The sequence below is a fragment of the Hemitrygon akajei genome, chromosome 5, assembly GCF_048418815.1.
Source record: "Hemitrygon akajei chromosome 5, sHemAka1.3, whole genome shotgun sequence".
Lineage (NCBI taxonomy): Eukaryota > Metazoa > Chordata > Chondrichthyes > Myliobatiformes > Dasyatidae > Hemitrygon > Hemitrygon akajei.
The window spans coordinates 80,537,085-80,558,369 of record NC_133128.1 but is presented as its reverse complement, the minus strand read 5'-3'; the positions used below and the strand labels follow the sequence as shown (position 1 = coordinate 80,558,369).

Sequence of the window (21,285 nt, the reverse complement as noted above, 5' to 3'; positions counted from 1 at the left end):
ATTGGGCCCAGGATAGATCTTCAGAGATGTTGACAGCAGGAACTTGAATCTGCTCATCCTTTCTACTGCTGATCCCTCAATGAGGACTGGTGTGTCTTCCCACGACTTCCCATTCCGCAACCAATTTTTTGGTCTTAGTGATGTTGAGTGCAAGGTGGTTGTTTCAATCCCAATCAACCAGCTGATCTATCTCACTCTTCTGTGCCTCCTCATCACCATTTGAAATTCTGCCAACAATAGTTGTGACACCTGTAAATTTATAGATGGCCTTCGAGCTGTGCCTAGCTACACCATTATGGGTGTTGAGAGAGTAGAGCAGTGGGCTAAGCACGCATCGTTGAGGTGCACCAGTGTTGATTGTCAGTAAGGAGGAGATGTTATTTCCAATCTGCACTGACTGTGGTCTCCTGATGAGGAAGTCAAGGATCCAGTTGCAGAGGGAGGTACAGAGGCCCAGGTTTTGAAGCTTGTTGATTAGAACTGAGGGTGTGATTGTGTTGAACGCTGAGCTGTTGTCAATAAACAGCAGCCTGATGTAAGTATCGACTTTGGGTTAAGTTTTCTAGTCTTCAGATAGCCTGTTCTATCACCTGTTGGATGTTCAGTTATAGCATAGTTCTCAGCTGAACACCCTCTTACCCTCATGGTCACATGTGGATGCCTCTGGTCAAGAATTTGGGGAGGAGAACAATTTTACTCACTCTATCTCAGGATCGAAGCAATACTTCCAGCAGCCACGAGTAAGACTGGCTTGATTAAGTTAAAACTGGGATTATACGGTCTCTGATTTCTTAGAAAAGATTCATTTACTCAGCCTGAAAATGCAGAGGGAGCAATAGCACTTAATAAGTATAGGTCTATTAAAAATACACATGCAGTGGCCTATTTATTAGGTACACCCTGTACCTAATAAAATGACCACTGAGTGTATATTTGTGGTCTTCTATGACTGTGGACCATTCACTTCAATGTTTGACATGTTGTGCATTCAGAGATGCTCTTCTGCACACTACAGTTGTAACATGCGGTTATTTGAGTTACTGTCACCTTCCTGTCAGCTTAAACCAGTCTGGCCATTCTTCTCTGACCTCTCTTATTAACAAGGCATTTTTCACACAGAACTGCCATTCACAGGAGGTTTTTTTGGGGGGTTTTTTGCAACTTTCTCTGTAAACTCTAGAGGCTGATGTTCATGAAAATTCCAGCAGACAGTTTCTGAGATACTCAAACCACCCCATCTGGCACCAACAATCATTTCGTAGTCAAAATCACTTAGATCACATTTCTTCCCCATTCTGAAGTTTGCTCTGAACAACAACTGAACCTTCTGACCAGGCCTGCATGCTCTTATGCCTTTACTTGCTGCCACATTATTGGCTGATTAAATATTTGCTTTAACGAGCATGTGTACAGTGTACTTAATAAAGTGGCTACTGAGTGTATTTCAAATTTAACTGTGGATTAAATGGAATTATTACTTTATTAATAAAAAGCCTTTACCTTTATGGCAACAAAAGCTATCTAAATAATAAATTAGATAAGACTTGCTTTGACAAACTGAAAGTTGTCAAAGCTAGTGTCAAATTTTATTCCAACATTTGATAACATGGGCAAACAATTCACCAACCTGTTTGATGTGTGTTAAAATGGGTCTATGTACTTTAGATCAAAAGTTAACAAAATTACTTTAGTTAGCAACATCACCAGTATGAGAATACATTTCTGTGTGAAAAGTAATTATAATTAATGGATAGAGTTGGTAAACATTATTAATATCCTCTTGATTATTGGAAACCTTACATGTTATGCAAGCATCTTTTTTTGGCTAACATTGGTAAATGTCATATTTGTGTTAATCTAATAAGGATGATGTGCATTTTCTTTGACAGCTTGATAATAGATGTGTCTGACTTTTCACAATTATATTTCTAGAATAATAAGTGTGTGTTAGTGTCTGGCACCTGTGCAAGGAAGGCATTAGGTCATTAGAAACCAGTCATTTCCAGGATTTACAGTGTACTACCTTGGCACAACCACCAATTCTAAAAATGCAAATTCTAACCACAAGACATGCAAAGTCTATTATTAATCAAGTTTTGTAGATAATCACAAGATGGAAGGGATTTTTGTCTTTCCACAGCCTGCTCTCAGTTGGTTTTGGAATCGCAGAACCAGGAGCAGATGGAAAGGTTAAATATCAGCCCACCATTTGTAAAAATAATTCAGTTTTTTTTAAGGATATTCAAGATATGGCGCGCTCTCCCATGATGTTCACTCCCCTTTCCATGGCACTAAGTCTATGAAGACTGCCCTGGATGCTGTGCTCTGTGGCCGCTAATATAATGGACTGATACTGAGGCTTTGGTACCAGAATAATTTTCAATTGAATCTTCAGAGTTGCAAAACATCAATGGAAACTCCTCAGATTTTCTTCCAGTGTCAATGCAATAAAGATTAGTTAAATTATACAGCAAGCAGTACTGTTATATTTATGATGGTTCAACACTGTAAGTTCCAGTACTACTTCTTATCTCTCTCACTCTCTCTCTCTCTCTCTCTCTCTCTCTCTCTCTCTCTCTCTCTCTCTCTCTCTCTTTCTCTCTCTCTCTCCCTCCCTCCCTCCCTCCCTCCCTCCCTCCCTCTCCTCTCTCTCTCTCCTTCTCTCTCATCATAAGATGGTCATGGCCAAATCCAGCAGGCAGACAGTTAGACAGTTTAGCATAAAGAGAATTTAAATGCAGAAAGATGCCAAAGCATCAACATCCAGTCTGCCGAGGTGATCCTGAGCCTCCCATGGCCTACAACCTTTACTCACCATCTCACTCCTATTCTTGGCCTTTCTGTCTGATCCGCAGGCCAATGAGGTCCAGAGCAAGCACAAGAACAATGCCGTATTTTCTACCTGGACACACCACACAGCCTTCCGGGCTCAGTCGCACATTCTCCAACTTCCGGCAACACGCTCTTGATTCCGTTGCAGGCTACAGAAGCTGCAAACAATATGCACTGGCTGGTGAGGACGAGGGAAACTTGACCTTGTTCTGCTGGGGTGGGGGTGTGGGGGAGAAATGGAGTGAGGGCAAAATTGCAGAAATTAGACGAGATGTGGTTGAGGGCTCCATCAATTGCATTGGAAGGTGGGGTGGGGGGTAACTCTATTCTCTGAAAAAAGAGGGCATCTTGAATGGCTATGAGTGGTAAGTCACATCATGAGGGGTGGCACAGTGACCTAGTGATTAGCGTAATGCTATTATGGCACCGGCGATCTGGGTCCAATTCCACCACTCTCCCCATGACTGTATGGTTTCCTCCAGGTGCTCTGGTTTCCTCCCAAATTCAAAAAGGGGTTATGGGTTAGTAGGTCAATTGGTCACAGTGTTGTAATTAGGCATCATGGGCTTGTTGAGATGAAGGTCCTGCTAGCGTGTTGTATCTCTAAATAGATGCAAAAGAGACAGAGGAACTGAGAAAAGGGGTTGGCAGCCTTGTAAGTTATGGGGTGGGAGGAGGTTTAGTCAGAATAGCTGTAGGAATCAATGGGTTTGTAATAAATGTCAATGGCTCATCTCCATTTGTATGCATCCAGATATATATAGTACTTATCCAACATTATTCTTTGTTTCCAGCAGAAAAATAATTGAAGTATTTGTTATTTAAACACTAACGTTTTAGAATCCCTGGTGAAGAAATTGCAGAGATTCCTTTGACCATCCATCAGATTCCAAAACCAATGGCAATCAGCCTTCAACTAGTTATATTCTAGACTATTAACCAAACAGATTCACACTTATCACTCGTGGCATGGCTCCTGGCCCCAAGTCTCCAATCTGAATTACGGTAGCTAGTGGTGAGCACACACTTTACAGTACAGGTGACCCGGGTTCAATTCCCATCGCTGCCTGTAAGGAGTTTGTACGTTCTCCCCATGACCGTGTGGATTTCCTCTGGGTGCTCCGGTTTCCTCCAAAGGCGTACCAGGTGGTAGGTTAATTGGTCGTTGTAAATTGCCCTTTGGTGAGGCTAGATTAAATCGAGGGATTGCTGGAGGGGGGGGGGCACTCGAAGGGCTGGAAAGTCCTATTCTGCGCTGTAACTCGAAAAAAAAACAACTTGCATTTAGTACAATAAGCAATTACGCCACACCACATAACATTACCAGTGACGGATAAGAAGTTTCAAAACTGAAAAGTGTTGGAAATACATCTGATTGTAAGGCACACTCCACTGAGAACATTTGAAACAAGAGATGAAGTTGCTGGAAAACCCTACACAGCACAAACCTTTCAATTCACAAGAATAGCTTTAATAAACTAAATGTTACCCAGTTGTATAAATACTATCACAATCATCAAAAGATTAAGGGATATATTTAGTCTCCACTAATTCACAGATCACTGACTGAGGCAGTTCCTCTCCAACAAACAAAGCCACTCCCTGGCATAGTCTTTAATTGACTGGCTCATCCCATCCTTCTAACTCCCCCTAGACATGTGGCACACGATAAGTAAGTTCACTCATGCAAAGTAGACTGCAAGTAACAACCACTGGAACTTGTAAAACCTCACATTTCTCTTTTTGTTAAAATGTTGTAAATAAACAATTACTTTAGGTCATTTGCATCAAGGTTAGAGTCAGGGAGAGAGACAGGCCATTCAGCCCAATGTGTCCACACTAACAATCACTAGTAATTGGAGAATAGCGAGTTACAATGAACACAAGAAAGTCTGCAGATGCTAGAAATCCAAAGCACCATGGAACTCAGGCAGACATCTTGGGCTGAGACCCTTCTTTAGGACTGAAAAGGAAGGGGGAAGTTGGAGTAATAAAAAGGGGAGGAAGGGGAAAGAGGCTAGCTGGAAGGTGATAGGTGAAGCTAGGTGGGTTGGGAAGGTCAAGGGCTGAAGAAGAAGGAATCTGACAGGAGGGAAGTGTGGACCATGGGAGCAAGGGAAGTTTACAATTTTACAATGAAATCAACAATGTCAAACTGACTCTTCATCCTAATCTTCCTGCAACCATTCCATTCAGAAACATAACATGGCCACTGAATTAGACTTGTTTAGTGTCCTCATAAAAATCTCAGATTAGCATAAATATATAAATAAACCTGCTTATTTACTGATGAACATAGCTACGCTTATCATTTTCAAAAAAAATTCTCAGTTCACCATTGAAATAGTACAAACTGTACAAAGCCTGTATGAAATCTGACGAACTGTAATTCTTTACTTTCCTTCCGAGACTACCCCATGGTAATCAACATTGACTTGCTTTCTGTATCTCTCCAGTTTTTTTCTGGAATTTCTGCAGCTGCCTTGAAAGCAAATCATGTGCATTTCATAACCATTCCAATCATCTCAGAGAATAAAACTATTTTGATTTTCGGAAGTTTAGTTTGGATAATTGACATGAAACGGGAGTATTAAACACATCAGAACCCTCCTATTAAACAAACATATATTAATCCTTCACTGTGCTCACTGACTTACACAGAATGAACATGTTACGCAGTGCCTTGAAAAAGTACTCAGCCCCTACAACTAATTTCACATTTTACTGCCTCCTTTTCTAAATTTAAAATATATTGAAGTAGGATTTGTTGAGCTAATCTACAAAATGCTGTGCATCATGTCAAATCAAAAGAAAATTCCAAAACCTGTCAACAACTTACTAAAAATTAAAAACTAAAATAGTGAGGCTGTAAATGTATTCATCCCCTTTGTAATTACCACGCTAACTTTCCTCAGCTACATTACCATATACTACCTTACCAAGTCACACAACTTGTAGAGATAGAAAATTGGAGGGTCACCTGAATAAATACCCCCTCCCTCTGCAAGGTCCAACACTATGGTAGATTATCAACTGACCAACCAAAATGAAGCCAAAAGAGCACTCAAGGAAAATTAGGGAAATGATAATAGAGAAGTACAAATCTGGGGAAGGGTACAAGGCCACCTCAAAGGCACTGAACATACTTTGGAGCTCACTGCAGTCCATTGTGAAAGAGTGGAAAAATTATGAAACCACAGTCACGCTGCCTAGGTCTGGCCACCCCTCTAAATTTAGTCACCAGAGAAGATTGGCATTTGTAAGAGAAACTACAGTGATACCAAGAGTCAATCTGAGCAGAAGTTCACGGTCCACAATCTCAAAGGCCTTGCACAAAAAGGGTACTTATGGAAAAGTGGTAAAGAAGAAGCCCTGGCTAAAAATAAAAACATATACTTGCCGTAAAAAAGACTTTGCAAAGAGTCGCTGAGAAGATACTGTAAAGATGTGGAAGAAGGTCTTGTGGTCAGATGAGACTAACGTGGAACTTTTTGACCTCAACTCTAAGCAGTATGTGTGGCATAAATCTAATACTGTGCATCAGCCACATAACACCATCCCTGCTGTAAAGTATAGTGGAGGTAGCATCACGTTATGTGGATGCTTTTCAGCAAAGGGACTGGAAAACTGGTCAGGATTGATGGGAAGATTAACGCTGCTAAATACAGAGATATCCTGAATAAAAACCTACTAGCTTCTACCAGAAAACTTAAATTGAGGAGGAAGTTTGCCTTTTAGAAAGACAATGACCCAAGGCACACTGCCAGAGCAATCATGGAGTGGTTTCAAATGTCGAAAATCGAAGTCCTTGAGTGGCCTAGTCAGAATCCTGAACTAAACCCAATCAAACATCTCTGGGAAGACCTCAGGATTGCTGTCCACTGCTGATCCCCAACTAACCTTGCACAGCTTGAGCAATTTTGCAAGGAGGGATGGGAAAATCTTATTCCATCACATTATGCAAAACTAATTGAGATTTATCCAAAAAAGACTACTGGCTGTAATAGCTGTGAAAGGTAGTTCACTTAAGTACTGAGCAAAGGGGATAAATACTTCTGATATTTCAGTTTGTGAACTTTTAGTTTTTCATGCTTTACCATTTTCCCTTTTTTTGGGCTCAACTGTGAAAAAAGGAGCATGTGATTCACAAATAGAAATTCTCAGTTACATTGAGCAAAATCCCATTGTAATACTGATTTATGTGGACAATGGGTTGGGGCTGAATACTTTTACAATACATCGTACAGTATCTGTTGTGGGTTTCAGGAATACAGAGTCCTTCATGCACATTGGGTCTGGTGTGAAGTGAGTTGAAGCTTCTTGGACTCATTCTGCTGCTCAGATTTGTCAGCCATGACTCCCCACTGCATACATTCTCTGGGGCCAGATGCACAGGCCTTTTTGGAATCCGGTGGCAAAATCTGAGGCAACTGAGCCTCTGGCAGCAGATGACTCAGCCCTGCTCTTCCATAGCTTTGAAAGAAGCCAAAGATGGAGGGCTGAGTTTTACTTCTGTCAAAGCCATGAGAGTTTTCAGAAGTCTATAAACAATTGGGGCGCCGTGATGGCATAGCAGTTAGCGGAACACTCGGAGGGTTGGAGTTCAAAGTTCAATTCCAGCCTTCTCTGTAAGCAAGCTTGTATGCTCCTTCCCATGTCTGAGTAGGTTTTCTCCAGGTGCTCCAGTTTCCTCCCGCGTCCAAAGACAGACCGCTTAGTAGGATAATCGGACATTGTGAATTGATCTGTGATTAAGCTAGGGTTAAACCAGTGGGTGCTGGGTGTTGAGGCTCAAAGGGCCAGAAAGGCCCATCCTGCACTATATTATTCTACCAATATTTAAAACTTAATAAAATTGATTTCAACATTATTAATTATTTTAAAAAATCATAAAAGTTTATTAAAACACAATGAAGTGCTTCAAAAGCAGTAAAACACTAAAGACAAATAACTTAAATTTAACACCTTCCCATTCTATAGGATAAGGGTTCTCTTTAAAATTAATAGTGTCATCAATTCCATGTCAAGACTGATCTGGCATTATCGTGTTAAGGCAGCTCATCATGCTTTCTCAAGAATATTGCCAACAAGCTTCACAGTACACAAACCACTCTTTTGTAAACCTTTAAGGTGATTTTCTATGTCCGTGCTTTCACTTTTGCATTTCCAGGACCCAGGTTGACCTAAATGATTGTTGTCCCTAATTGCTTGAAAGAGTGAGATGAGTTATACAGCTCTTGTTACATGCATGTGCAGTTAAACTCTTTGCATGATTATGCAGAAAATTTGAAGTTAATAACTCATCTCCTTCTACCTTAGGCCACAAACTTATCAATCACCCCTGTTGTCGACCACTTCTGGAGGTCCAAGACGCCGACTTCTACAAAGAAGGGATCCGTATGCTCCATGACCGCTGGACTAAGTGTGTAAATGTAGGAGGGGACTATGTTGAAAAATAAATGTGCTAGGTTTTCTGAAACTGACGCCTTCTACTTTAGGTCACAAACTTATCAATCACCCCTCGTAATATGTTTAATTGTATGAAGCACTAGAAGACTCATGAGCCTTGCCTTGTTAGGGCTAAAAGCATTGGTAGACTCCTTAAGTATTTTCTGTCTCAATTAAAATCAAGGCACAATGGCAATCATGATATTGGTGTGATTTACCATAATGGTGGATTACAACACTTTGCAAAAAATTGAATTGAATTGACTTTATTTCTTTTGTCTTTCATGTACATGAGTAAAAATCTTTACATTGCATCTCTCTCTGAATGTGCAATTTATAGTAATTTGTAATAAATAGTATGTACAACAGAACAGTTAATGTACAGCAGTAGTGTTAGTACAAAGAGAGTATACTTTTTAAAATGTTCATACAGAAGATGTGGGCATTATTTCCAATATCAACCTTTATTCTCCATCCTCCTTTATCTCTGAATGGAGGAGACAGTTGAGGTTAAGCACTTGATGTACCTAGAGTCAAATTGCCTTACTGGGTAATAATGGGCAGAAGCAAACCTGCTCACTTATTACCATGAAGCAAGTAAATTCCATAAGATTCCAGTACTTTCATGGTTAATTGCACTGAGCCTGACTTCTAAAAAAATTCCAAATTTTAATTAATTACCTGAATTTAAACTCCCCTCCTGCTGTGGTGGGCTTTAGACTTACACCTCAGGACCCAAGGCCCACAGCTCCGGCTGCTAACTCAGTAATTTAACCACTACATCTCCATGGTGGTCTGGAGGCTAAGTTCAACAGTGTTCATCTCCACCACAAGCCCAACAAGACGTGCGTCAGAGATCACCTTTGTTTTCCATGAGCACGGTAATGGACAGATGTTAAATACATCCTCTAGACTTCAGCTGTAAAGCTTAGCAACACATCATTGAGACAGTCTTGGGTCGGTGAATATTTCATTAGTGAAATGTAAAGCATTGCGTGGGGGATCTTTTCTTTCCCATTGAAAGCTCAGGCCCTGCATCTACCAAGGTATTGTTCTCTTGATGCCCTTTGGCTCTGCTTGTGCTGGTTGGAATGCCAGGATTCTTTCCCAGGTCTTCTTCTGCCCTCTCCATCACACTCCTCATCAGTGAAGGCATATGTACAGTTGTGTTGTGCTTGTTTTCTGGCTAAAGCTGCCTGGCCCAGCACCTAGAATTGATCCTGCAATGCATCACCACCCACGAGGTTAAGGAGCTTCAAGCAAGACAGATAGAAACAGTGTCATCTGAGAACACATATAAAACATTGCTTTCCCATGGTCAGGATGTGGTCACTGTAGACCTTCATTGCCCATTTCTGCTTGTATTTATGTACAACCGTTCTGCATGGTTCTGCCCAATTCAACAAGCAGCTAGGTCAGCTGCACTTCAGTTGGGCTGGAGTCACAAATAAGCCAAAAATAACATTAATTCACAGAAAGACTTAGCAAGAAAGCAGTCTATTCAACCTGTCAAGTTTATGCTAGGCCGATGGAAGGGAAGACTAACTTGAACCACTTATCTGCTATCTGACCAAGGCCCTGCATTGTTTTCCTTTAAGCAGTGAATCCTGAACACTACAATTTAATCTACCTTCACCTCAACACAGTACTGTCTATGCATTCCAAACTGGGGTAAAACTATCTTACCCCTTCTCATTTTTAGTTGGTTCTTTCTGCTAATATGAATAATTTTACTCTACTTGGTCCTTAATGATTTTAAATAGCCCTCTTACAGCCTCCTCTTCAGTCTGTCTAATGACCCTCATGACTGCATTCATTCAAATAAATCAATTATCCACTCTCTTTAAGATTTCACATTTCTAAGTTTGTGCCCAGAACTAGGAACTACTTATTTAATTACTTCAATTTAAATTCCCCGGAATGTATGCTGGTTCAAAACTCCAGTTGTTAATCCAGTAATTTAACTACTGTACCACAGTGGTGGTCTAAACACTGAATTCAAAAGGGTTCAGTCCCAATCCACTGCGAGTCCAAACCAAAAATGTCAAAACAACTCAGGTTTTCTGCTCTTGTGTTGACAACAGTGTAGTCAAGACATGTTTAGATACATATGTTGTCAAGACCCACAAACTCAAGATCCCATCCGTAAAGAATCAAGAATTGAGGTAAACTTACCAAGCAGAGACAGGCAGTTATTGCTTGCTGGAAGGAACATGTTAAAGATCTCTTCAGTTGTGTGCACTTAACTCAGACCCATAGCCACCTGCTCAGCTGAGCTTTGCCACCATACTTTACTGACAAAAAAAAAGTGGAAAAGGCCATCTATATGCCAACTAATAACCTAGTGGATAAGGCATCAGGTCTAGTGACCTGAAGGTCACTGGTTTGAGCCTCAGCTGAGGCAGCGTGTTGTGTCCTTGATCAAGGCACTTAACAACACATTGCTCTGCGACGACACTGGTGCCGAGCTGCTTGGGTCTTAGTGCCCTTTCCTTGGACAACATCGGTGGCATGGAGAGGGGAAGGCTTGTAGCATGGACAACTGCCGGTCTCCCATACAACCCTGCCCAGGCCTGTGCCCTGGAAACCTTCCAAGGTGCAAATCCATGGTCTCATGAGACCAACAGATGCCTATTATGCCAACTAGAAAATAACCAGGCCCTGGAAGTTAAAGATATCCAGAATTTTTGACACCCAATGAAGGGGAAGTTCAGACATAAGTATACAACATCTGACAAGCGGATATCTTTTAAATGACACCTAACATTGAGAGCCTTTGAAAACAGGCCAGCATGCTTCAACAAGTTGAAAGGCAAAGACGGCGTGGTTAGGGACATCTGAATGACAAAGGATATTGAAGGTTGGATCAGGAAATAAAAAGCAACATGTGACAGGTATAGGCAACTAGGATCAAATGAGTCTCTGGAGGAATACAGAGGGCTTAAGAGAGAATATAGGAAATAAATTAGAAAGCCAAATAAGGGCTATAAAATATCCCTAGAATACAAGATTTAGGAGAATTCTAAGACATTCTGCTAGTACATCAGAAACGAGAAGATAGCTATGCCAGGGACTAGGACGTGGGAAATAGTGAGGTCACAGCAGGCTATGTTGATAGACTGATGCATGTTAGCATTTTGAAGGAGAGGGATTAGATATCATTGAACACATCCACAGAACCAGATGAAATCTATCATAGGGTGCTGTGGGGAGCAACAGAGAAAGTAACTGGGGTCCTGATGGAGACTTTTTCATCTTTGTTAGCAGAGAATGAGGCATCAGAACCACTGATGGAAAAGTAATGTTTTTCCTTTATTTAGGAAGTGCAGCAGGAATAAGCCAGGTGAGCAACACTTCGGCAGGAGGAAAACTATGGAAGAAAATTCTAAGAGATAGGATTTCTGTACATTTTGGAATGGGAGGGACTAAATCAGGAATAGTTTTTGTCAAGGAAAATCCTGTCTCAATGATTTGATTCAATTTTAAGGAGGTAACCAGCAAAGCAGATGAGCAAAGGGCAGTAGAAGCTGTCTATCTGATCTTCGTAAGGCATTTAATAACATCCTGCATGATAGGCTGGCTCAGAAGATAAACACGTACAGGATCCAAAGTAAGCTAGCTAACTGGATCCAAACACGAGGAAATCAGCAGATGCTGGAAATTCAAGCAACACACACAAACTGGATCCAAATGTAGCTTGGTCAGAGGAGGAAGGTGAGGGTGGTAGAGGAAGGTTGTTTTTCCCGTTAGAAGTTAGCTGTCAGAGGGATATCGTAGGGATTGGCATTTGGAATCTATTGTTTCTGATATACATTAACAACTTGGATGTTAATGTGGAATAAATGATCAGTAAGTTCGCCAATGACATGGAAGTTGGTGGTGTTATGGAAAATGAGGAGGATTGTCTAAGGCTATACAGATCAGATGGAAATATGAATGGAGCTTTGGAAGGTAGAACTTAATCCTGACAGGTGCAAAATAATATACCGTATTTTGGTAGGTCAAACAGAGGCAGGACAAATACATAAATGGTAGAATACTCAGGAATGTTAATGATCAAAGGGACCTTGGTGTAAAGGAACTTAGTTTCTTTAAAGTGACAACACAAGTAGAAGGTGTGATGAAGAAGGCATTTAGTAGGCTTGCCTTTGGGCAGGCATGGAAAATGGAAGTTAGGATGTTATATTACAACTTTGCAAAGTACTGGCTAAACCTCACTCGAGTACTGTGTACACTTCTGTGTACTGGACCAAACTACAGAAGAGGCTCATTCGAATGTTGCCTGGATTGCACGACTTAAGTTATAGGGACAGATTCAACAGGTTGAGCTTGTTTGCCCTGGAGTGAAGGGTGACCTGATGGAGGTATATAAAATTACAGGAGGCATAAATAGGGTAAATAAGCATAATTGATATCCCATGCTGTGGGTATCAAAACAAGAGGGGTTAGGTTTAAGGTGAGTGGAATGAAGTTTAAATTGGTTTGGGGGATAAGTTTTTATTTTACATGAAGAATAGCAATATTAGGAACTCTCAGGAAAGGTGGTGCAATTAGATATGATTACTATATTTATGAGGCATTTAGCGAGACACTTGAATAGGCAGGGCGCAGAAGACAGATCAATTGTGGGCAAGTGGGATTAGTGCAGATGGATATAGTGGGGAGATGGGCCCATTTCTGAGCCATACATCCCTATGACACAATCTCATGTCAATATCTGGAAAGATGAGGATGTGCCAGTGGAAATTACAGATACTGTAATCATGGACAGATTCAAGACAACACTAACTGTGGTATTAACAGAGGGCATCGTCTCCCTCCTGACTGTCACAGAAAACGACATCATGAATCATTCTCAACTGCTTCCACCCTCTGGCACAGTGCCGCTTCCCAAATTGCAATGGACGTGATCTTTGCCATTGTTAAATGAAAGGAGCAGTATAAACGTTTGTACTCCGTACTCCTTTTCAATTTCACAAAAGCTATTCATTGCAATGATTTTTAAAAATGCAATTGTGTTTTATCACTCAAGCTGCTTAATTGTTTATTTTGACTCCCTTGCTTTTACAGTATAAATCAGGAAAGTATTATTTATATTTTTAGCTGCATTATCCATCTACTGTGCCAATTTTAATGAACTGACTATGCACAATCAACCTTAACTGAAATACTTCAGTACCACTTATTTTAGCATTACGTCTTCCAGGGCAGAGAATTGCCTCTTCTTCTGAATGAAATAGATCACAGCAACTTTCTGCATTTAATCACTGTCTACACCTACCCATTCCACCAATCTGTCCATTTTCTCTTGAAATGTGTTGCAATCTTTCTCACAGCACACTCCACTTAAAAGGTTTATTACCTCTGCAAATTTGGGAATTGTGTCCAGTTACCAAAGTCCAAATAATTAATATATATATAGGAAAATAGCGCTTCTACTACCAGCTCCGAGGAATATTGCTGTTCTCTTTCCTCCAGTGTAAAAATAGCCTTTCAAAGCTACTCTCTGTGTCCCATCACTGAGCCAAACTTCTATCCATGCTGCTAGGGCCCTCCAATAACAAGCCTAATAGCCACAAAAGTCTCCTGATGTAGGTCTTGACCTGAAACATCAACCATCCCTCTGCCTGACCCACTGAGTTTCTCCAACAGCTTACTTTTTTGCAAAGCCTAAAGAGCCTCGTATGAGATTCCAGAGCATCTTTATTTTTTGTTAAGATCAATGCAAATTCTCCAATTTAGTTTCTCTCTCTCTTTAAGTAGATCTTTGTTTTATCCCTATTCACCTCCACCTGTTTATTACTTATATGCCTATAGAAGATTCTGGAAACCCCTTTCATGGTTAACGGAGTTGTTCCATAGCCTGCTTGTTTGCCTTTCTTGCTTCCCATCTTATTTTCCCTCTGATTTTTCTATAATTAGCCTGGTTCTCATTTGACATAAATTTTTATTTAATCTGCCTCATTTTACTCTTCATCTCTTACATCACTCAAGGAATTGTGACTTTTCCCCTTTCTCCACTATTGCCCAAACTATCTCCTCCCCAAAGTTAGCTAGTTTTCATTTACAGTTTTACCTGCCTGTTTTTTTAAATAAAATTATTTTTATTACAAAGGCCAAATCTTATTTTATCCTATTGAAATAGACCTTAATTAGCACACATGAAATGCTGGAGGAACTGAGCAAATCAGGCAGCATCTATGGAAATGAACAAACAGTCGACCCGCAACATCGACTATCTATCCATTTCCATAGATGCTGCCTGACCTGCTGAGTTCCTCCAGCATTTTATGTGTGTTGCTTTGGATTTTCTGCATCTTATGTTTATGATTTGTCATTAATTAATTAGTTTAAACACAGAGTTGTCTATTTCCTTTTTCATTGCTATTTTAAACCTGATGATATTAAATGTTTCCCCAGTTAGCTTGCCACCAAAAAAAATCAGCAGTTTTCATTCTTTTTGGGCTGAAAATACACTGATCAAGAAAGTTTACCTGTGCATGGCTCAATATTTCCTCCACCCTGCTTTAACCCTTGTATTGTTACAATACCAGTCTATATTAGGATAGATGACTTTCACACATCCTTGTAGTATTTTTGCCAAATGGCTCCTTTATATCCTTTCCACAATTGGCTTGCAAAATATTTCAAACTGTGTAAAGTCACCTCTAATATTTCTTACCCCCAATACACATATACTCTGCCATTGATGGTCCAAGACATACAGTAATCTCTGTCCAATTTCAGCTCTCTCTTTAATCAACACTGCCTCCCCATACTTACTCCCTTTCATTATTTTCCCAAACACCTGTTTTCAGGAAGATACGGCAACCAATCATCCTTTTTTCCCTCCACCGGGGACGCATTAATGCCACAGCTTCATATGTTATATGCTAATGGCAACTATGGATTTCCAGCCTCATTCAATATGCCCTGTGCCTTTTTGTGTGTACACTTTACACCTATCTTAGAAGCACACCAAGAAAGACAAGAATAAGATCTACCAAAAGCCCATTAGTGCTATTGATCTCTTTCCATCCTTTGAACACCTGTTTTTTCCTTTGCAATGCTACATATTGCCGTTCATCTACTGATTAAATTGCTTTAAACTCCTGGATGAAAATGGCAGGTGTCCTTTGATAAAGGACAAAACCTTTAGGTTACAAAAAGAATTTTTTTTTTACATTAAATTACATTTATCGCAACTTCTATGACCACACGTTGAAGCTCTACAAATGAAGAACAGGAAACCCCCACACTATGGTAATGGAAGTACACCTTCACGGAATTCACAAATCATTACAAAAACTTATTCTCTCGTGATAAAGCTAAATATGTAAATGGATTTTTTCAACTTGCACTCTTGGACACGGGCCCAATTCGTAATTGGGGTGGCACGGTAGCATAGTGGTTAGCACAACGGTTTATAGTACAGGCGACCGACGGTTCAATTCCCATCCCTGCCTGTAAGGAGTCTGCATGTCCTTCCCGTGACCATGTGGCTTTCCTCTGGGTTCTCCAGTTTCCTCACTCAGTCCAAAGACGTGCCGGTTGGGAGGTTAATTGGTCATTGTAAATTGTCCTGTGACTTGGCTAGGATTAAACTGGGGGTTACTGGGTGGTGTGGCACAAAGGGCCAGAAGGGCCTATTACACGCAATACCTCAATAAAATAAAATAAACAATGATTCAACATCATGTTACTTAAAACTGTGCTGGACCACTCTCTAGAACTACAACCTCCCTGGTAATGCAGGTTACACAGTTAGAGGTGTACTGGCTTGAATTTTGAATGTGTTTATTTATATCAGTGTCTTACATTCTGATTTTCTTTTTAACCCAAAGACATCTGAAAAGCAACTGTATTACAGAAGCCCGTAGTTTAATCCCATTAATAATGCTTGAATTTGATGGTATTCCAGAAGTATAGATTAGTTTTTATTTAAATTTTCACTCAAAATCTCAGAGGTGGCAACAGGAAACCTGGTGGCACGTCCGACCACTTAGTGAACCAAAAGGCACAAAATTAAATTAATTTACAGAGGAGAACTGAGGAACTAGACTTCATGACAGAAGTGATTTGAGTGCCCTGCCTGGAAATGAATTCAAAAGGGATTTATATATTTGAAATGGAAAAATTACAAGACAGTGGGTGAAAGAGCGGAATCACAGAACTATTTCAGAGCACAACTTTTCCAAACTGGGCTGAATATCCTCAAGTTTATTCTCAATACTGTCAGTTTTTAGTGCAATCCCACCCAAAACAGTGCTGGCTTGAACTTCTGATGTACAGCCTTGAATGAATTAACACTTGGACTCAGCCAAATAGCATCATTATGGGCAATCTGTGGTAAGTGTGGTACATATAAACACATAATTTTCTACCACAAAGATTACAACTTTTTTCTGTTGTCACAATTTCTCTTAGTGTTGTTTAAATTGTTTATTATCATCATTAAAAGGCATTCTGGAGCATGCTGCATCAACAAAATAATGGCTGATTACCCCATGGAGGGGTAATCAATCCATGCCCCAAAGGCCAACACAGCTCACCTGTATGTTCAGCAGTACCATCAGATGGTTTTCCTGCACTGACACACCCACACTAGTTGTAAAGCAATATCACACAACAAAGGCGAAGCTTTTTTTTGGATCCTTAACTGTCAGTCTTATAAACTCATAGTTTTATACCTATTTCAAAAAAGTATGGAAGTTTCAAGGATCAAGAGGAGGATATTTGGTTCTTTCTGTCTCTGCTGATTACTTCAAATAGAAATCAAATGTGTTCCTCTCCCATGCCTTTTCATTCTGGTGCTTCCAGTGATATTTCAGTACCCTTCCTAACACCCACTTATACTGTAAATAATCTGTGAATTAATTCTGACATGTGTCCATCCTTTCTCCAGGTATCTTCTGTTTCCCTCCTATTTTACACTTCCACATTTTGTGTCATCTGTACACTTTGAAATTATGCCCTCCATGTTTGTCATGGATCCTTACAGGTCAGTCAGCCTCGTATTTCATCTTATTAGTCACAGAGTCAGAGAGGTACAGCATGGAAATGGGCCATTTGGCCCATCAAGTCCATGCCAGATGCCAGGCGCTCATTTACAGGAATTCTACTTTAATCCCATTTTTAAATTCTTTCCACATCAACTCCTGCCACATTCCACCTCTTACCTATAGACTGGAAACAATTTACAATAACCAATCAATCTTTCAACTTGTGCACCTCTGGGATCTGGGAGAAAAATGGAACGCCTGGAGGAAACACAGGGAAAACATGCAAACTCAACACAAATGACACCTGATCTCAGAATTGCACAGGTCCCTGGCCCTGTGAGGCATCACTGTACTGCTCTTCTGGTTGTCACAACCACTGAATTTCAAAATGCTATATTTTGATTGTTAATGCAGCCACAACTTTAAGAACCCATTAAAACCACGATTACAACATTTTTATAGATTTCTATAGTTCATTACAAAAGTGTTTATGCTATTCACCAATGGCAATACTTCGCTCCAACTTGAACTTAAGTAATGAATTTCAATGATGTATGCAGCTAAAATAAAGAAATATTATACTTTAGCTAATAAACTTTAATGATATGTAAGGTTATTAACTTAAATTGTTTAAGTTACTTTGATGCTAGTACCTACATACCTACAGCAAACACATACCTACATTACTTTGCCACATAGCTGAGGTAGGACTTAGTAAGTGCAATACAAGGTCATGGGTTCAAATCCCATTCCAGACTTCTGCATGTATTCTAGGCTGAAACATCAGCATTATGCTAAGGGAGTGTACTTCTGGAGATGCCATTTTTAATTGAAACATTACACTGAGGCCCTATCTTCTCTCTCAGATGCATGTAAAAGGGGCATTCTCTCAGTACCAAGGCTTAGATTTATCCATTAACCACTATCTACAGTAAATCTGGTATCTTTGGAACTATTTTAGATGACACTTCAACAATGCTCCATTAGCTGAGAAAAGTTTTAAGGTACCTTGTTAATATAAGAGGAACTATTATATACCCACATTCTTTGGGGGGGGGGGGGGTTTAGAATTCAGAATGTTTCCTCTACATAGAATTTTGAAGCTTGTTCTGCGTCTTGCATCGTCTGTGTAGGTAAACCATGTATGTTTAGATCCACCTTTAGAGCTTGTTGAAATTCTGCAACAATACTGAAACAGACCCATAAAACTGGCAGGTGGATCAAGAAAGCAAAATCATTTATTATAATATCCTGATAAAAGTTAATGTAAAAAATTGGAATACTTTTCTAGCACGGGAACTGCTCTTTAAATGTTTTCAAATAATCAGAATACAATCAATCAATCAATCGCATTTCATGACAAATTTAAAAGTTAATTTTATTAACTGCCATAACAAAGCTACAGTGTAAAAATGTTTTATTATAAATAGGTTCCTTCTGAATACAGGTGACCCTTGGCTATTTTCTCCCACTTTCGATCTTGACTAAGAGATATGATGATACTTTGAAAAGTCCATGCAAACATGGGAATGAGCTAACCCTACAGCACAAATGAGAACTTTTAACTCATACTCAGGAGATAAACAAAAGATGTTTGTTTCATAAGATATCACAGTATACATTTACTAGAACTGATATGAAGCTGGACTATGCTTGTTAAAACTGTAGGTGGATCATAAATTAAATAATTGACTGATATTATTGATTTTATTTCATATTAATTTTATTTGGAGATACAGCACAGAAGGGGCTATTTCAGCTCAACAAGCCACACCACCCAGCAACCCACCTATTTAACCCTGGCCTAATTTTACAATGAGCAATTAATGTACTAACCAGTACATCTCTGGACTGTGGGAGGAAACCGGAGCAATGGGAGGAAACCCACTTGTTCCCAGGCAGGTGGTACAAGCTCCTTGCTGGAATTGAATTCTGAACTCCGACAGCCTAAGCTATAGTAACGTCATGCTGACCACCATTCTATGGTGGAAGCTGGGACAAAGACTACATCATTTTTTGGTGACAACTATCAAACTCATGTCATTTCACACAGACAGTCAATAAGCACAATATAATTGCATTGACCTAATATATATATATAAAACCAATAAAATATATTTTGAAATTTAAATAAAATGCGACCATCATCCCTCAGGGCAACACTAGGTTAAACTATGTGCTCAATAACCCTGATAAGCAGCAGACAGGTTCTGGCATTGAAGTGAAGTACTATCAGTAAACATTTGACATAGATTACCAAATACAGGGCTCAATTAGTTGTGAGAAAGCACTTGTAAAAGTTACTGAGCACAAGCTGTGGAAATGACAGTCTTCTGATACATGCCAAGACAGTGCCCAGGCTGATCAATGGATCCTGCCATACTGCAGACAGGAATTCCCTTCGATTCCGTTTCCTGATGGAGATATCATCATTCAGAGAGCACAGGCAGACAGGTCAGTAAACCACAAGTTGATCACAGTAAATCTCAGTTCTAATATGGGGGTGCACTAGGATTATAATTTATTGCTGAAAATACAAAACTGTTGTTAACTTCCTAACTGCACCTGCCACTGCACATAGCAACAGTTAGCAGATGAACGTGGTACAAAGACATCAGGCTGCTGTGGATTAATTCATCCTGCTTTTATGTAAATGCTGAATGAAGTCAGCGACCCACCCCACCGCAGCAAGGCAACTCAACTTAGGACATAAACATCAAATCTCTCGGTTGCATTCTCTTTCTGTTACCATGGAGTATGAATCCCATTTTGAACTCCTACCTCTGACCTCCAAACTATGTACGACTGGCTATCGGGCTGGTGTGGTTTCTTCTGTAGCCACCTCCTTGGAGAGAAGAAGGTATTGCTGGCCAGGTTCTGACCCTGGTTCCTGGGGAGGAAGGAGAGATCCCAGGCGGCAGTTCTTTTTACACTCCCCCTCTGGTCGTATTCGTTGCAGATGTTAGTGGAGAAGGATTTCTCTAGGGAAGTACGGGGGCTGGTGGCGCCACTTCCCGCGGAGCAGTGCCTGTACCTCAGCGACCGGGAGCTGGCCAAGCTCTCGGCAGAGCTGAGGGGAGACGTGGGGCTATTGGCGCTCGAGTATTTGGAGCGCAGGCTGGTACACCCCAGGACATGAAAGTCATCCTGCGCCAGTTCAGTATCGGTCGCGTAGCCTCGGGTAATAGCGGAGTCTAAACTTCGGGTCTGGCGCAATTTCCTTTTGGATATAGTCTTGGCCGATGGCGAGGAGCAAAACAAAACGGCATTCAACCATCCTCCGCCGCCGCCGCCGCTGCCGCCCCCACCTTGAAATAGACCTTGAGTCGACATCTTCGGAGCAAGTTTGCTCTCCTCTCGGATAGCGGCGCTTGACTTGCGGCGGTGTTCTGTGCTTTGAAGGGAGGGAGGGGGAACTCAGGTTGTTCGGAGACTAGGTCTGCTGCAGTAGCAAACCGGTCCGGGGTCCTGGCGACCTGACACTCTCATCTTCGAAGGAGACAGATCCCGGAGAAGCAGAAAGACACTTGCACGCGGTGACTGAAATTGACACGGGCGAATCTGGAACTGAAGCTGACAAGGGGAGGGGAGAGCCCGAGCCAGCGACACCAACTCACATCCGCACCACTCAAACTTGGCAAACCATTCACCCTCTTAACCCTCGCGCAACTGCACAGACGCCGTGTCAGAAAATGTTCAATCGATATATAAACCCCAAACCAAGTCCATGAAAACGTAACAAAACTGGTGGGGGACTCGAGAGGTCACCTCGTTTCAGCGATCAGCGGAAACTGAACCAATGGCTCAAACGTGAAGGAAGCCACAGCGAAGACATTCGTGTAACCTGCTCATTTTTCAGCGTTTTCCTTGTTTTTGGAGCTGCCGAGGCAGCAGCAAGCATTAAACTGATAATGAACAGGTAGTTTGCCTCTGGCTGCTGTCTGTCGACAAAAACCGGCTGGTTTAAAACGCCCTTTTCAAAATGGACTGAGCAACTTGAAAT

General features: G+C 40.8%; 1 protein-coding gene across 1 annotated transcript in view; it reads right to left on the bottom strand.

Moving 5' to 3' along the window:
• Window positions 1-21,047, bottom strand: part of LOC140727912 (rho GTPase-activating protein 6) — a 533,233-nt gene extending 512,186 nt beyond the window's left edge. Inside the window, exon 1 of the mRNA XM_073045873.1 lies at window positions 20,064-21,047. Within this exon, the coding sequence (XP_072901974.1) occupies window positions 20,064-20,615 (552 nt within the window). The 5' untranslated portion in view covers window positions 20,616-21,047. The remainder of the gene's footprint in view (window positions 1-20,063) is intronic.
• Between the last annotated feature and the right edge of the window lie 238 nt (window positions 21,048-21,285).